This window comes from Babylonia areolata, chromosome 24 (genome assembly GCF_041734735.1).
Source record: "Babylonia areolata isolate BAREFJ2019XMU chromosome 24, ASM4173473v1, whole genome shotgun sequence".
In the NCBI taxonomy this organism is placed as follows: Eukaryota; Metazoa; Mollusca; class Gastropoda; order Neogastropoda; family Buccinidae; genus Babylonia; species Babylonia areolata.
The window spans coordinates 33,361,621-33,376,620 of record NC_134899.1 but is presented as its reverse complement, the minus strand read 5'-3'; the positions used below and the strand labels follow the sequence as shown (position 1 = coordinate 33,376,620).

The 15,000-nt window shown below is 41.0% G+C and overlaps 1 protein-coding gene across 1 annotated transcript in view; it reads right to left on the bottom strand.

Annotated features, from left to right (window-relative positions):
• LOC143298618 (uncharacterized) overlaps positions 1-9,631 on the bottom strand; it is a 37,010-nt gene extending 27,379 nt beyond the window's left edge. The window contains exons 1-3 of the mRNA XM_076611499.1: positions 9,431-9,631; positions 5,172-5,364; positions 2,465-2,705 (exon numbers count right to left, since the gene is read on the bottom strand). Of these exons, the coding sequence (XP_076467614.1) occupies positions 2,465-2,705; positions 5,172-5,364; positions 9,431-9,631 (635 nt within the window). The remainder of the gene's footprint in view (positions 1-2,464; positions 2,706-5,171; positions 5,365-9,430) is intronic.
• Between the last annotated feature and the right edge of the window lie 5,369 nt (positions 9,632-15,000).

Below are 15,000 nucleotides of genomic sequence, written 5' to 3'. Positions count from 1 at the left end.
GTAACGCGTCCGTCTAGGAAGCGAGAGAATCTGAGCGCGCTGGTTCGAATCACAGCTCAGCCGCCGATATTTTCTCCCCCTCCAATAGACCTTGAGTGCTGGTCTGGACGCTACTCATTCTGGTGAGACGATAAACCGAGGTCCCGTGTGCAGCATGCACTTAACGCACATAATAGAACCCACGGCAACAAAAGGGTTGTCCCTGGCAAAATTTTGTATAAAAATCCACTTCGATAGGAAAAACAAATATAACCGCACGCAGGAAAAAATACAAACAAGAGAGGCAAGGCCTTCAAGACTCACTTGTGATACACTTTAAAAAAAATCTAATCGTTGAAATGTGTTCTGTATTTGTTATTATAAAGCTTCGCGTTTAAAAAGAAAAAAAGAAGAAAAAAAAAGTCCTAACCAGATTCGAACCCCGCGTGTTCGGTTGAGAAGAAACTGCCTTATGCATTACACTATCGTGGCTCCTTAACTGACGTTCTAAAATTTAACATTTGAACATACTTTTTTAAAGGGCGATAAATCAATTGGGGTATTCGCAGTGAGAATGCTGTTTAAATCATATTATTCTGGTGTATCTTGGGCATTCAAAAAATCTTTAAGGACAATAAAAATTCTTTTTAATGGCTATCGCCGCAATCACACTGCAACATTTAGTCGTTTTCACTAGATCTAGATAGATGTACAAGTTTAGTACACCCGCCGGGAATGTAGTACGACACGGTCGATTCAATTTTTTTTTAATGTTCATTCTAGTTTTATAGTTTTAAAGTTGATATGAAAATTTAGTATTTTGTTTAACTAATAACATGTAGAACCAAGTACAAGTACTTCTAAACGTCGTAAGAAGTGAAAAGGACTTCATTTTGAGAAAAGTCAAGACTGGAAATTTTTTCGTTTCATCGTGATCAGTTCAAGAGTATTAACTCGCATGGTTTACAATTTTTAACTGTGAATTCCGACTGATTCTGTGGATATTTTTATGGCAGTTTGGGGCATAATCCAGTAAGTGATGAGGCGTTCGCAAATCTTTCTCTGAATAAATATTTAACGGTCACCTTCTCCAACTTTCCATCACATGTTATCGTGTATTGTCGATTGAATATAGGATTGAACGGGCAGGTCAACAACTTGAAACAAAATGGCGTCGTTCACGTTCGCGAAGAATATGAGCACGCGTATTGAATGTGTATAAATATGTGTACGCAACTGATTTTTGCCCATGACCTTCAGGGCTCAGCCAACAGATCTGTAAAGTCCACTCGTCGTATTGATTTTACTATTTTCCGAAAAAGACCACTTGGGCGAATGAACATAGTGAAAGTCATGTACACTGAGAGTAATACACACAAGCTTTTTATGTATCGAGTATAATTTCAAAATGTAATGTTTAAGATGAGAAAGATCAGTTTAAAGCAAATTAAGTTCCCTAGCATTAATTACAAAGTAATTTCACTTTTTTACCAGCTGCACCAAAACGTTTGCAAAATAAATAAAACTTCCATGCTTAGCAAAAGAAGTTCCTGTTTGAACAAAAAATGATAATAATGACTGCTCTTGTCGTTGTGTCAGAATATCAGATCAAAGTGCGAAGTTTAGAGAATACAAAAAATATAAATATAACAGTAAATACAGTTTGCATATAATTAGGCTTCGTTTTTTTGTTTGTTTTTTGTTGTTGTTTTTTTGTGCCCATCCCAGAGGTGCAATATTGTTTTAAACAAGATGACTGGAAAGAACTGAATTTTTCCCATTTTTATGCCTAATTTGGTGTCAACTGACAAAGTATTTGCAGAGAAAATGTCAATGTTATAGTTTACCACGGACACACACACACACACACACACACACACACACACACACACACACACACACACACACACACACACACACACACAGACAACCGAACACCGGGTTAAAACATAGACTGACTTTGTTTACAAAAGTGAGTCAAAAATGGGTAGCGCTGCAGTGTAGCGACGCGCTCTCCTTGTGGAGAGCAGCCCGAATTTCAAACAGAGAAATCTGTTGTGATAAAAAGAAATACAAATACAAATTTATTCGTGTCGCGTATATTCCTATCTATGCCATCGTCTCTCCTCATTTCATCCTTTTATATCCATTCTTCTCATATCGCATCATTCCCTGTGTATTCAGCTCCTGTCTTCATTATTCTATACTCTCATGTTCCTGCTTATTCAACCACCTCCTCTCTGTCAGTTGCAACTTCAGTTTCAAGGTGTGAAAGCATGCAGACTGATCCATATACGCGACAATTTCTTCTATCGTTGTTCGTCTTCTTCCTAAATGTAAAGAGTCACCGGAGCACCTCCACACCACATCTGCTTATAAGAAAACAACAAAAAACCCGAGCTCCTCTCCAAGTTTGTTTAATCTTCAAAAATCCCACCTTCTGCTCTCCCCACCCGCCCCGCCTCTCCCCACCCTTATATCTCACCCGGGTTGTGTCCCAATGGACGCAGTGAAGGACAGGAGGTTCCAGGTTCCAGATGGGCTGTATAAATCCAGGATGGTGTCGTTTGGTGTCAATTCAATGTCATTATCAATCGTCACCAATGTGGAGAAGATGATGCTGCACTGCTGGGTGTCGAAAGGGTAGTAGGTGACGTCAATGTCACAGGAGGTCTTGAAGACGCCTGCGGGCTTCCAGATCAGTTGGCCAGTGTAGCCCACACTTGTCAGTCACGCAGTCAATGGGAGACAGGTTATTAGGTGTGTTTTTTTTCTTGTTTGTTTGTTGTTGCTCTTTTTCTTGTCCTTTCACCATTACATCATACATGCGTACATATCAACGAAACACTACAAACATGCATATCAGCATATGCAGTCCGATATACCTGTGTATATTTTAATGTAGATCTATACATACATACATACATGTATCAATATCTTGTTATATCCATCCGTCCATCCATCCATTCATGGATGTACTACAAACTTGTATACGTAATTATGTGTGCTGTGAAGAAATATATCTAGACGTGTTGTGATCATTAATACATAAGAATAAGACTTTTAATTCTTCTCTCTCTCTCTCTCTTCCCTATCTTTCTTTTGTAGAAGATAATAACTTACTGTCAGCTCAAAAGGAGCCATAAATGAGGCACATCACTTTGTGACATATACAGTTTTCAATGTTTATGTTTGTAAAAATATAATCATACAGAGATGAAACAACATTCTTTGTTCCTTGGCCAAGAGAATAAAGGTTTGTAAACATTCCAGACTATATTTCGACTGCTGCATTGTGCTCTCAAGCCTATATCTTATTCTTAGAAGTCTTTATTATTATTATTATTATTTTTTTTAATCATTTTATTAGTATTACTATTATTATTACTACTACCTTTTTCTATATTATAATTATTATTCATTTATTTATTTATTTATGTAAGCTTATCTATTATTTATTCCCCCGTTTTTTTGGGGGTTTTTTTGTTTTTTTTCTCAAGGCCTGACTAAGCGCGTTGGGTTACGCTGCTGGTCAGGCATCTGCTTGGCAGATGTGGTGTAGCGTATATGGTTTGTCCGAACGCAGTGACGCCTCCTTGAGCAACTGAAACTGAAACTCTAAAAAAACTGATATGTCTGAAAGATATCTTGCATTTACAGACGTATATTTTAGCAAGCATGATACTGAAATCAAAGATGTTATCCAGACTATTAGGGATTTGTTTTTAATTGTATTACTGCAGTGTCTTCTTTGTTGTCTCAGTGACGTCACCCTGAACCATTTTCTTTCTGTTTGTTCTGTCAGAGTCCTAGAGCTTGCAGTTCGCAAAGAGTTTTTTTTTTTTCGGGGATGAGTGGTCGGGGGGCGAGAGATTTTTGCTGCCCTGTCATAGTATCAGTTCAATGGCATTTTCCATATACTACTCATCAAAAGCACTCATTACACAGTGACACACCATGAGGCCACACACCAACATTTGATGTTAGGGGAACCATGAGGCTACACACCAGCATTAGATGTTAGGGCACCATGAGGCCACACACCAGCATTTGATGTCAGGCCACCATGAGGCCACACACCAGCATTTGATGTTAGGGGAACCATGAGGCTACACACCAGAATCAGATGTCAGGGCACTATGAGGCCACACACCAACATTTGATGTTAGGGCACCATGAGGCCACACACCAACATTTGATGCTAGGGCACCATGAGGCCACACACCAACATTTGATGTTAGGGCACCATGAGGCCACACACCAGCATTTGATGTTAGGGCACCATGAGGCCACACACCAGCATTTGATGCTAGGGCACCATGAGGCCACACACCAACATTTGATGTTAGGGCACCATGACGCCACACACCAGCATTTGATGTTAGGGGAACCATGAGGCTACACACCAGCATTGGATGTTAGGGCACCATGAGGCCACACACCAGCATTTGATGTTACGGGAACCATGAGGCTACACACCAGAATTAGATGTTAGGGCACTATGAGGCCACACACCAGCATTTGATGTTAGGGCACCATGAGGCCACACACCAGCATTTGATGTCAGGGCACCATGAGGTCACACACCAGCATTTGATGTTACGGGAACCATGAGGCTACACACCAGAATTAGATGTTAGGGCACTATGAGGCCACACACCAGCGGAGTCCCGGTGCATGACATGATTGGATTCTGGCCATCAAGACTGAGTTGACAGATGATGACAACCAGTGCGGCAGATTTTGCTGAATGTTATTTCCTTTCTTTTAGTAAATTCACTGCACAATATGTACAATCCAAAGGGGTTGCATGATCCCGAATATGCCACTAGAATCATCCTGCATTTACAAGAAATACTCACACGCACACACACATACACGCACGCACGCACACACACATACACATACACACACACACGCACACACATGCACGCACGCACACACACGCACACACACACATACACACACACACGCACGCACACACACACACACACACACACACACACACACACACACACACAAAGAGAGAGAGAGGGGGAGGGAGGGAGGGAACAAAGGACAGACAGATTCTATGACACACGTCGAGGCAGACAAAGTCAGACAGAACGACAGACAGACACAGAGGGAGTGGAGACATACATACAGACAGACAGACAGACAGACAATATACTTTACTTACTACAAGTAGTTACGGTCAAAGCCAAGCTCATTCATGGTCTCCATAGAGTTGAGAATGGTTATATCGGGTATCCAAAGTTTCTTCTGCGGGTAGGCGAAATAGGACGTGTCGTTGTGGGCACTGGGGCTCCAGGTTAAACGGGTGTCTTTCCAAGAGATTTCCAGGAAAGCCGAAAAAGTCAGGGACTGGTCGACCTCATCTAAGCTCTGGGCACATGAAGAGAGAGAGAGAGAGAGAGAGAGAGAGAGAGAGAGAGAGAGAGAGAGAGAGAGAGGAGGGGGGGGGGGGGAGAACGACTGACCGACCGAACAAACGAATTTTTTATTCAGCTAAGGCCAGAGCCCCTTACTGAAGGGGGATACAATATATGATGAGACAATGACATGACACAGCAAATCGACAATTCAAATCAACCAACATCAGTGAACACAAATATTCAACATTCACGAGGTAACTGTACTTCTCTTCTCTTCAGTGCTTCGCGGATATATGGCTAGGTTATGCAGAGTACATTCGTGCCTTGAAGACATGGGTAAACTAGAGAGAACTCAAAACGTTTTTATTCAAGGATTAAGATTTTAGGCATTGCCTATTCTTCCAATCTGGCCTTGCTAATCTACATCTATTACAAATAGCACACACATAAATGAAAGGAAAAGGTTTTCATGCAGAAGGGTATACATAATGAAGAAAACACCCCCTCCCCCCACACACACACCCACATCCGTGCACACACATGCATACACACACTGACGCTCGCGCGCGAGCGCACACACATACATACACACACACGCGCACAAACACACTGACAGCACTCCCTCCCTCCCCCCACACACTAAGATTGACAGATGGATAGGACAGTGAGTCAGAGAGAGAGAGAGAGAGAGAGAGAGAGAGAGAGAGAGAGAGAGAGAGAGAGAGAGATGTCATCAATATAGAAGTTCCAGAAACATCCGGGTGTTCAAAAGGTACAGTATTGTTACTGTCTCTGAAATCTATGTGTGGCAAGTGCAGCATACTACAGTGACTACCACCATCACCAATATTACTTGAACACTTGTCACGATTATGATAGAACGAAATGAATAGATTATGCATGCATAAGAAATAGAACGAGAGAAAAAAAGAAACAAAAAAGAAAAAAGAAAAGAAAAAAAAGAGCAAAACAAAACACGATGAAATGAGAAAGCAAGGAAAGAACAACAACAACAGCAACAATGACTGATACAATAAATAAGACATAACTGACCCCTTTGTTACTGTCTACAGTAATTCAAAGATCAGAGTTATTTACTGTTGGAAGGGGTGAAGATGTTTATGCAGACTTGATTTGAAAATAGGAAGAGAACTGCCCGTTTGTATGTGCAGAGGAAGGGAGTTCCACAGGGATGCACCCGAAAATGCAAAACTAGTTTTAAACAAATCAATTCGGGAACGTGGCAAAATGTATTTGTTAGAGCCGTATCGGCATGAAGCTCGTGTGAGCAGGTGTTGGAGATATTGCGGTGCCAAGTTATTGTGTGTTTTGTACATGAGTAATGCTTTGTTGAATTCTAGCTGGTTTTGAAGTGGAAGGATATTTAATCTGGCTTGCTTTTCTAACGTTGACAGTGAGTGATCTGGTAGAATTAATCTGGCTGCTCTCTTGTGGAAAGAATTTAGTTTCTTAAGATGAACATCTGCAGCACAGCTCCAGACAACAGATTCATAGTTGACGTGAGAAAGACAGTGAGCATGGAAGAACATTTTGCGAGCTTCACTGTTTATGTAAGGTCTGAGCTGATTGAGTAAGAAGAGACTGCGTGCCAACCTTTTACAGACAGAATCAATGTGAGCTTGCCATTTCAGTTCTTCATCAATTATGACTCCCAAGACGCGGTGCTCGCGAACTTGATCTATGGAGGTATCATCAACAGAGAGAGAGAGAGAGAGAGAGAGAGAGAGAGAGAGAGAGAGAGAGAGAGAGAGAGAGAGAGGATTGTGTGTGGACAGATGCTATGTGATGTGATCTGATGCAAATTACTCAGCAATACAGGTCGATATATGTATGGTTGACACACACAAAAAGGAAGAACACGATGCGAAACAATAAAGCAATAAAGCACAACACACCAAAAGAACGATACGCAGCGATACGACATGTTACGATGAAATACGTGTGCTGATTGACGTCATGTGATAAAACATAATCTGGACAGCAAATTGTCATTTATTGTTGGGCATTCTGACAATGAATGTAGGAAACATCATGAAGGTATAATACAGCTTTTTCAGGACCGGCTACAAAATTGTCAAAGTGGTCTTCGAAACCAATCACCCTGTACAGCCATGCAGGGTTTAACATTCCACATGGAGAAGAACTGTGCACTTTTCGAGACCGCTTGTGGCGATTTAAGGCGATTGGTCTTGAAAATCTGTTCCAAAGGATAGCACAATAAATGGTTTACCTTTGACAGAACATTTAGAGGGAGGACATTATATGAAATAATATTATCATTATTATCAATATTATCATATAATAATAATAATTATTATTATCATAATTATTATGATGATGATGATGATGAGCATTTACGCCTAATCTTGAAAATAAGCCCTAGGCGTTTACAAATAGAACACATATGTAAATATCAAAAAAGGAAAAATTGAACACAAGATACCAAACATCAGTAAAAATTATTCACCCCCCACACCCACACACACCCACAATACACACAAGCATACGCGCATGCACACACACAAGTCATAACACACAATCGTAAATAGAACACAATCAAAAATACTACCAGCCAGTTCTGAAAATATCAAGACTCACTCAGTCACTAATAGTCATTTTAGTTCATGCTAGAAAGGGATGAGCTGTTGAGAATTAATCAGGATACCGTACAATACGGCATAATGAGACATGAGATTCACGCACAGGATAAGATGCAGATCGATGTGACCTGATAAGATGCATCACGGTATGAGATCATTGGAATTGACAGACTGCTACGTGATAGAACGAGACAGCTGCGAATTTAGAGGGATACCACGCAAATGGATAAGAGATGGTAGACTGGACACAATTTAGTGTAATATGATATAATGCCAGATAACGCAGTTGCGCTTCAAGTACAACAAATGGTATTTCTTTCAAAGGAGTCTGACTACGCATGCAAGTACAGTATGCAATATGTAACTGTACGGTATCATGCCATGCCACAATATAGCATATCATACCACATTCATACAATACCAACCCATACTATACCATACCAAACAGTACAATTATAAACCATCCCATACCATTTTGTACCATAACACACCATACCTACCTATTCCATCGTATATTTCTGTTCCATATATCAACATCACCATCATCATCATTATCATTATCGTTGTCGTCGTCATCGTCATCGTTGTCATCATCATCATTCATCATCATCATCATCAATCTTCTTCTTCTGCTTCTCCTCCTCCTCATCATCCTCATCATTATCATCATCAGTAGTAGTAGTAGTAGAAGGAAGAGGAGGAGCAGTAGGGTAGTGGTAGTTACTAATGACCCATGGAGCCCTTATCCTATCTAAGTGAATTGATGAGTGCTTTGAAATCAGCCAACGAAGCTAAACCTTGTAAGCAGTGAAAGTTGGAATGATATCTAAAACAAAATGATGTATTGACCAATGTGTTAGTTATTTTCTTTCTCTTTTTTTTTCCATATGATTACTGTCATGATCATTACATCGTCTCTTTTTCATTATTATTATTATCAATTTTTTTTTACTTCTTCCTTTTCGTCTTCTCCGCCACCACATTCCTGTGTCACCCTCTGCTTCCCATGTATTCCTCATCTGATCTGTTACGCTGCTGGTCAGGCATCTGCTTGGCAGATGTGGTGTAGCGTATATGGAATTGACCGAACGCAGTGACGCCTCCTTGAGCTACTGATATTGATCCAAATCGTCTATCCTCTCCTCCACCTCCTCTTCTTTCTTTTTCTTCTTTCCCTCCTGCTTCTCTTCTTTTTCTTCATCGTCTTCTTCTCATCCTCTTCCTCCCTCCCTCCTTCTCTTCCTCTCCTGTCTACAATTTTCTTCCTTCATCCATTTCTTTTTCTCTTCTTTCTCCTTCTCCCCATCTTCCTCCTTGTCTCCATTTTTCTGCACATCCACCCCCTCTTCCTCCTTTTCCCTTTTCTTCTTCTGACTTAATCTCATTGTCTTCCTAGTTTTCTTTCTCTTTTTTTTCAGATTTCTTCACCCTCATTTTCGGGATTTTTTTCCTTACCTGAACAGACACCAAAGACATTCCAATGGTGACGACCATAGGTTCAGCGCGATCCTCGAAGGGACTTAATTCTAGTTGATAGTCGTTAAAAAGGGAGCTGACTAAAGGCTTCAAATCGGAAAGTTTTGTCCCTTGCACATTATCGGTCTCTGACGCTATGCCCGCGCACAAGCACAGCAGAAGAGCTGTCCATCTGGCCATGGTGATTTGTCTGCAAATAATCCGTTCAACAGTTGAGTTATTGTTAATTCGAAAGGAGCTCTTCTCGAGGAAAGAATCTAAGACTACTGAACTGAATAATGATAAGAATACGGTTTGAAACATTCTTATGAATCGTTCACTTGCTCGCTTGCCAGTTTGCTCCTTTGTTTCTTTGTTAATTTGTTCGTTTGTTTTACATATCCTGCCGACTGGGCCACAAGCCAGTGCGGCATGTCATCCATTGGTCTAAAACTGGAAATTAAGACACACAAAAACGTTCTGGTGTTCTTTTGTAATGTACTTCAATCAAGATTAAAAGACAGTTCGTTTCACTCCCCCCCCCTCCCCCTCTCGCGTTTTCTTTCTCTGTCGCGTGCGCGCGCGCACACCCTTCAATTTAATGCTTATCTGCTTTTCATTATCTTAAACCCTCTAAAATCAAATCAACAAAGTAATAGATACCCCAATATAACATTATGAAGTAATCGAACAACTGCATTTTGTTAGAAACAAATTTAACAAATTGAAGGACAAATGATAAGACAAAAAGTACGATATTCCATCACACACACGTAATTTGCTAAACTATCTTCTCTTCTCAGATACAGCTGTACAAAAAGAAGAATCAATTTATCATAGGTAAGATAAACTTGCCATAGACATTCTGAAAGACAGATAAATAGACAGAGGACTAAAAATATTCCATATTTCTTTTTTTGAAAACAACAACATTTGCCTCTTTAATCTGTCGGTACTAATCTATTTAACCAAAAAGTCTGAAAAAGATAAGGGAAACGTTGAAAGGTATATAGAGACAGACATATAGATACAGAGAGAGAGGGGGAAACAGAGGCACATAAAAACGGAGACGGTCAGGAATGAAAGAATGAGGGGGAGGGACAAGACACACACAAAAAAAGGACAGACAGACAGAAAAACAGGTTGACAAACAGAGATTAGCTCAAAGAAAAAGACGTTAACCTTATCTTACAATCTCTACAAAACAAACGGTACTCTCATGTACATACCTGTCTCTCCGACGTGTTAGTAACGATGTCGACACCTATGGTTCTGGTCATACCTGATCAGCCAGTTCTGTTTTGTTGCAAAAGCTTTCCACCCCAAATGCCAAATCAGTCGTGACCAAATAGAACATGCACACGGTAGGGGCAAGAACAATAACGCAAGATACTCACCCAGTGAACAATTATTTTCTGGACGGCCTGTTTCCGCGCTTTGCTTCCGGCTGTTGTTTGTACAATCCTTTTGAAGTGAGGAATTGTTTTGATATGGGGAAGCTTTTACCCGCCACACGCAAGTGTGTGTGTGTGTGTGTGTGTGTGTGTGTGTGTGTGTGTTTTGGTAAACTGTTCACGTGATTTTAGAATAACAGTGTTTTTGTTAAGTGCAATAAAATCAAACTGATTTTTACACTGGACCACATGTTATGTAAAACATCATTCGATATACTTGCAATATTTTTTAAATTTTATTTAAAGGCTTATGATCAAGAATTGAAATAAATGGCTGAGAGACCCAATTTGCCTCTTGGTGTTTTTATGGATTTTTATCAGTCCATGTTGCTACCATTTTTGTTGTATGGTGGTGAAATCAAATCATGTTGCTACCATTTTTGTTGTATGGTCGTGAAATTTGGGGATGAGAAAATGCTGATCTTTCAGTTGAAAGATTTGAAACATTAGATAGAAGCACCAGAACTTCTGTGATACATGGAGAAACAGAAATTTATCCTATTTCAATATTAATTAAATTAGGAATGAAACACCCACACCAGAAAAATATTCTAGAAAATGTATAGTTTTTGGTATTTTTCTTCTTCTTCTGCGTTCACTCGTATGCACACGAGTGGGCTTTTACGTGTATGACCTTTTTACCCCGCCATGTAGGCAGCCATACTCCGTTTTCGGGGGTGTGCATGCTGGGTATGTTCTTGTTTCCATAACCCACCGAACGCTGACATGGATTACAGGATCTTTAACGTGCGTATTTGATCTTCTGCTTGCATATACACACGAAGGTGGTTCAGGCACTAGCAGGTCTGCACATATGTTGACCTGGGAGATCGTAAAAATCTCCACCCTTTACCCACCAGGCGCCGTCACCGTGATTCGAACCCGGGACCCTCAGATTGACAGTCCAACGCTTTAACCACTCGGCTATTGCGCCCGTTTAGTTTTTGGTATGAATTGCAGAATCAATGTATGTTTAACTACAATCGGGTTAACTTCATTAAAAGCAGTTCGGCTCACCAGGATTCGATTGTGTCTGAGAATCGCAATCACTTACAAATAGAAAAGGGGTATGCCAATGTGTCAGACAAGATTTGCGAGGTGTTTGTGCCTGAGTCGCTATGTATGGTTAGAATGTAGCAGTGATATATATATATATATATATTTTAATGAATAAGGAAAAAAGAAACATATTTGTTCACGAACCAGGCACTTATGTCATATTCTATTTCAATTTAAGTGCAGTGGTCACACATTACCAATGGGAGATGACAGGCATCGTAGCATTCCATTGCGCGTTTGCCGCAACTGTGATACTAGTGTAATTGGAGATGCGTATCATTTTGAAACGGTACGTCAAAAATCTAATGATCTTTGAAATCAGTTAAGTCCTAAAAAAATATCTAAAGCTCTGGTCTGTTTTCAATTTTTTTTTTTTTTTTTTTTTTGCAATTCATTCAAAACAAAGAGGAGAGAAGAAGGGGAAAACTATCAGATTTGACTGGTTATTTCCTTTCGATTTTTTTTTTCACTGAGTTCATGAGTTACAGTTATGCTGAGACGTTCTTTACTTAGTAGCTCGCCACAAGAATATGCTTGGTGGACTTAATGGGGTTTTTGTTTATTACATGTGAAATGCATGTTGGTGCTATCCTTTACGCAGTTGGCCTATTTTATATATGTTTCATATTGTGTCAATGGCAGGAGTCCATGCACGCTCAAGAACACATAAAGTTATTTAGTGTTCGTATCCCCATGCCCACGTCCATTTTTTAAATGAAAATATTTACAGTGAACGAAAGCTTTGTCTAAATCTCGTAATTCCAAGCCGTATCATACCAGTCATTCTTCTTGCGAATCAAACAGTTAGAACAAACAGTTTGACTACTGAAGGAATGATTGTAAAGAATGTATAACTTTCGAATAATACATTATAAAGCGCTCTTCGCCCTTCTGTCGAGATTTCCAAAAGTTACAACAAAACATGTGGACAAAGAGATTTCCAACCTACAAGTAAGCATTCATCGCAGGCATTACGATTACATCATAAACTTAATTCTCTCGCACACTAATGCCAAACGCACTGTTGCTGCTTTTGTTCATGTTGACTTTAAGTCTAAGCGAACACATAGTCACTTATTTACTTGAATCTGCAGTCCAGCAACTGTTTCTATAATCAATACTTCATCACTAACTAAAAAAAAAGGATATATATCTGCACGCGCGCGCGCGCACGCTCGCACACACACTCACACACACACGCGTGCACGCACGCACACACACACGCTACGCACGCAACACACACACACACACACACACACACACACACACACACACACACACACACACACACACACGCACACTTCCCTCTCCCCCACCTACTCACTTTTCTCCTCATCACCCCTTCCCCAAACTCTACCCCCTTCTCCCCGCCCTCCTACCCCCTCTTTTTTTCTCTTTAATCCGTGTCATGTCCCTTAAAGTGGAAAGACGTAAAAAATGAAGACTAACACACACACACACACACACACACACACACACACACACACACACACACACGCACGTACGCACGCACGCACACACAAACCCGCGCATAAAGACTCACAAGCACACACACATGCTACACACAGGGAAACAAGAGAGTGTCTGTCCCATATCAATGGGGCAAAAAGTGTACCCTTGCCATGAACTTTACCCTGTTGGAGCCTCGATCCCGAACCAAAACAAAACAAAACAAACAAACCAAAAAAGACAACAACAAAAAACCCAGTGTTTCAAACCAGGTCCTTTCAACACCGGATTATCTGGCCATCGGCCCACCCAGTCCAGATGACGCACAATGACTGCAAGCACTGGCTATAATTTCCCGTCCCTGTTTCCACTCACCACCACCTGGTAGGAAAAACAGGCTGGGGGGGGGGGGGGGGGGGGGGGGGGGGGGGAATGGGCAAGTACACTGGCGTGGGTGGAGCGGGTTTTGAGAGTAGGGAGAAGGGGAGGGGTATTGAAAAAAAACAAAAAAACAAAACAAAAAAAAACAACAACCGATGGTCGTGTGATCTATCGAGAGTCCAGCAGTGATGACGTGAACACTTCTGTTGGATTCTTTGTTTGTTCGTTTCATTAGGGTTCAGCATTAACACGCAAGTGGTACCGCCGACGGGGCGTAAAAAAAACAAACAGTGCCAGGAAAACGGCTGGGACTTATTTTTCCAAAAAATCTCGACAATGGTGTTTTCCGGCAACACCCAGTGAGCTCAGGGCAGTCACGAAACAACAGACACACACACACACACACACACACACACACACACACACACACGCACGCACGCACACACACACACACACACACACGCACGCACACACACACACACACACACACACACACACACACACACACACACACACGCACGCACTACATTAGAGATGACATAAAAAGGTTAGTTCTAGAAATGGTACTTTTGCTACAATGGTTCAGTAACTCTCCCCTGACGGGCGCAATAGCCGAGTGCATAACGGCGCCTGGTGGGTAAAGGGTGGAGATTTTTCCGATCTCCCAGGTCAACATGATTAAGTGCAGACCTGCTAGTGCCTGAACACCCTTCGTGTGTATACGCACGCAGAAGACCAAACAAGCACGTTAACAATCCTGTAATCGTTGTTAGCTTTGGGTGGGTTATAGAAACAAAAACATAAACAGTATGCACACCCCCAAAAACGGAGTGTGGCTGCCTACATGGCGAGGTAAATAAATAAAACGATCTTACACGTAAAATGTTACAAGTCTCTCTGAGTGTGTATGTGTGCGTGCCTGAAATCTGGCTGAATGACACAGGAAACGAATGATAAGCGCCCAATGGCAGCCGTCAGTCGTTTCTACCCAGGTAGGCAGCCTGTTGTGCAAATGACTCCGTGTTTGTAAAGCGCTTCGAGCATGGTCTCCGACCGAGGACAGGCGCTATGCAAATATCCATGTCAAATCAAACGATCGGACGGCGCTAATTTCTTCATAATTTTATTCATTGAAACAGGCATTTCAAAGAGGCATTCCAGAGATAAAAGGAAAAATGTTTCTTTTTTTTTTCAAAGTCAACATCTTGAGGAGGTGATTTGAGAACA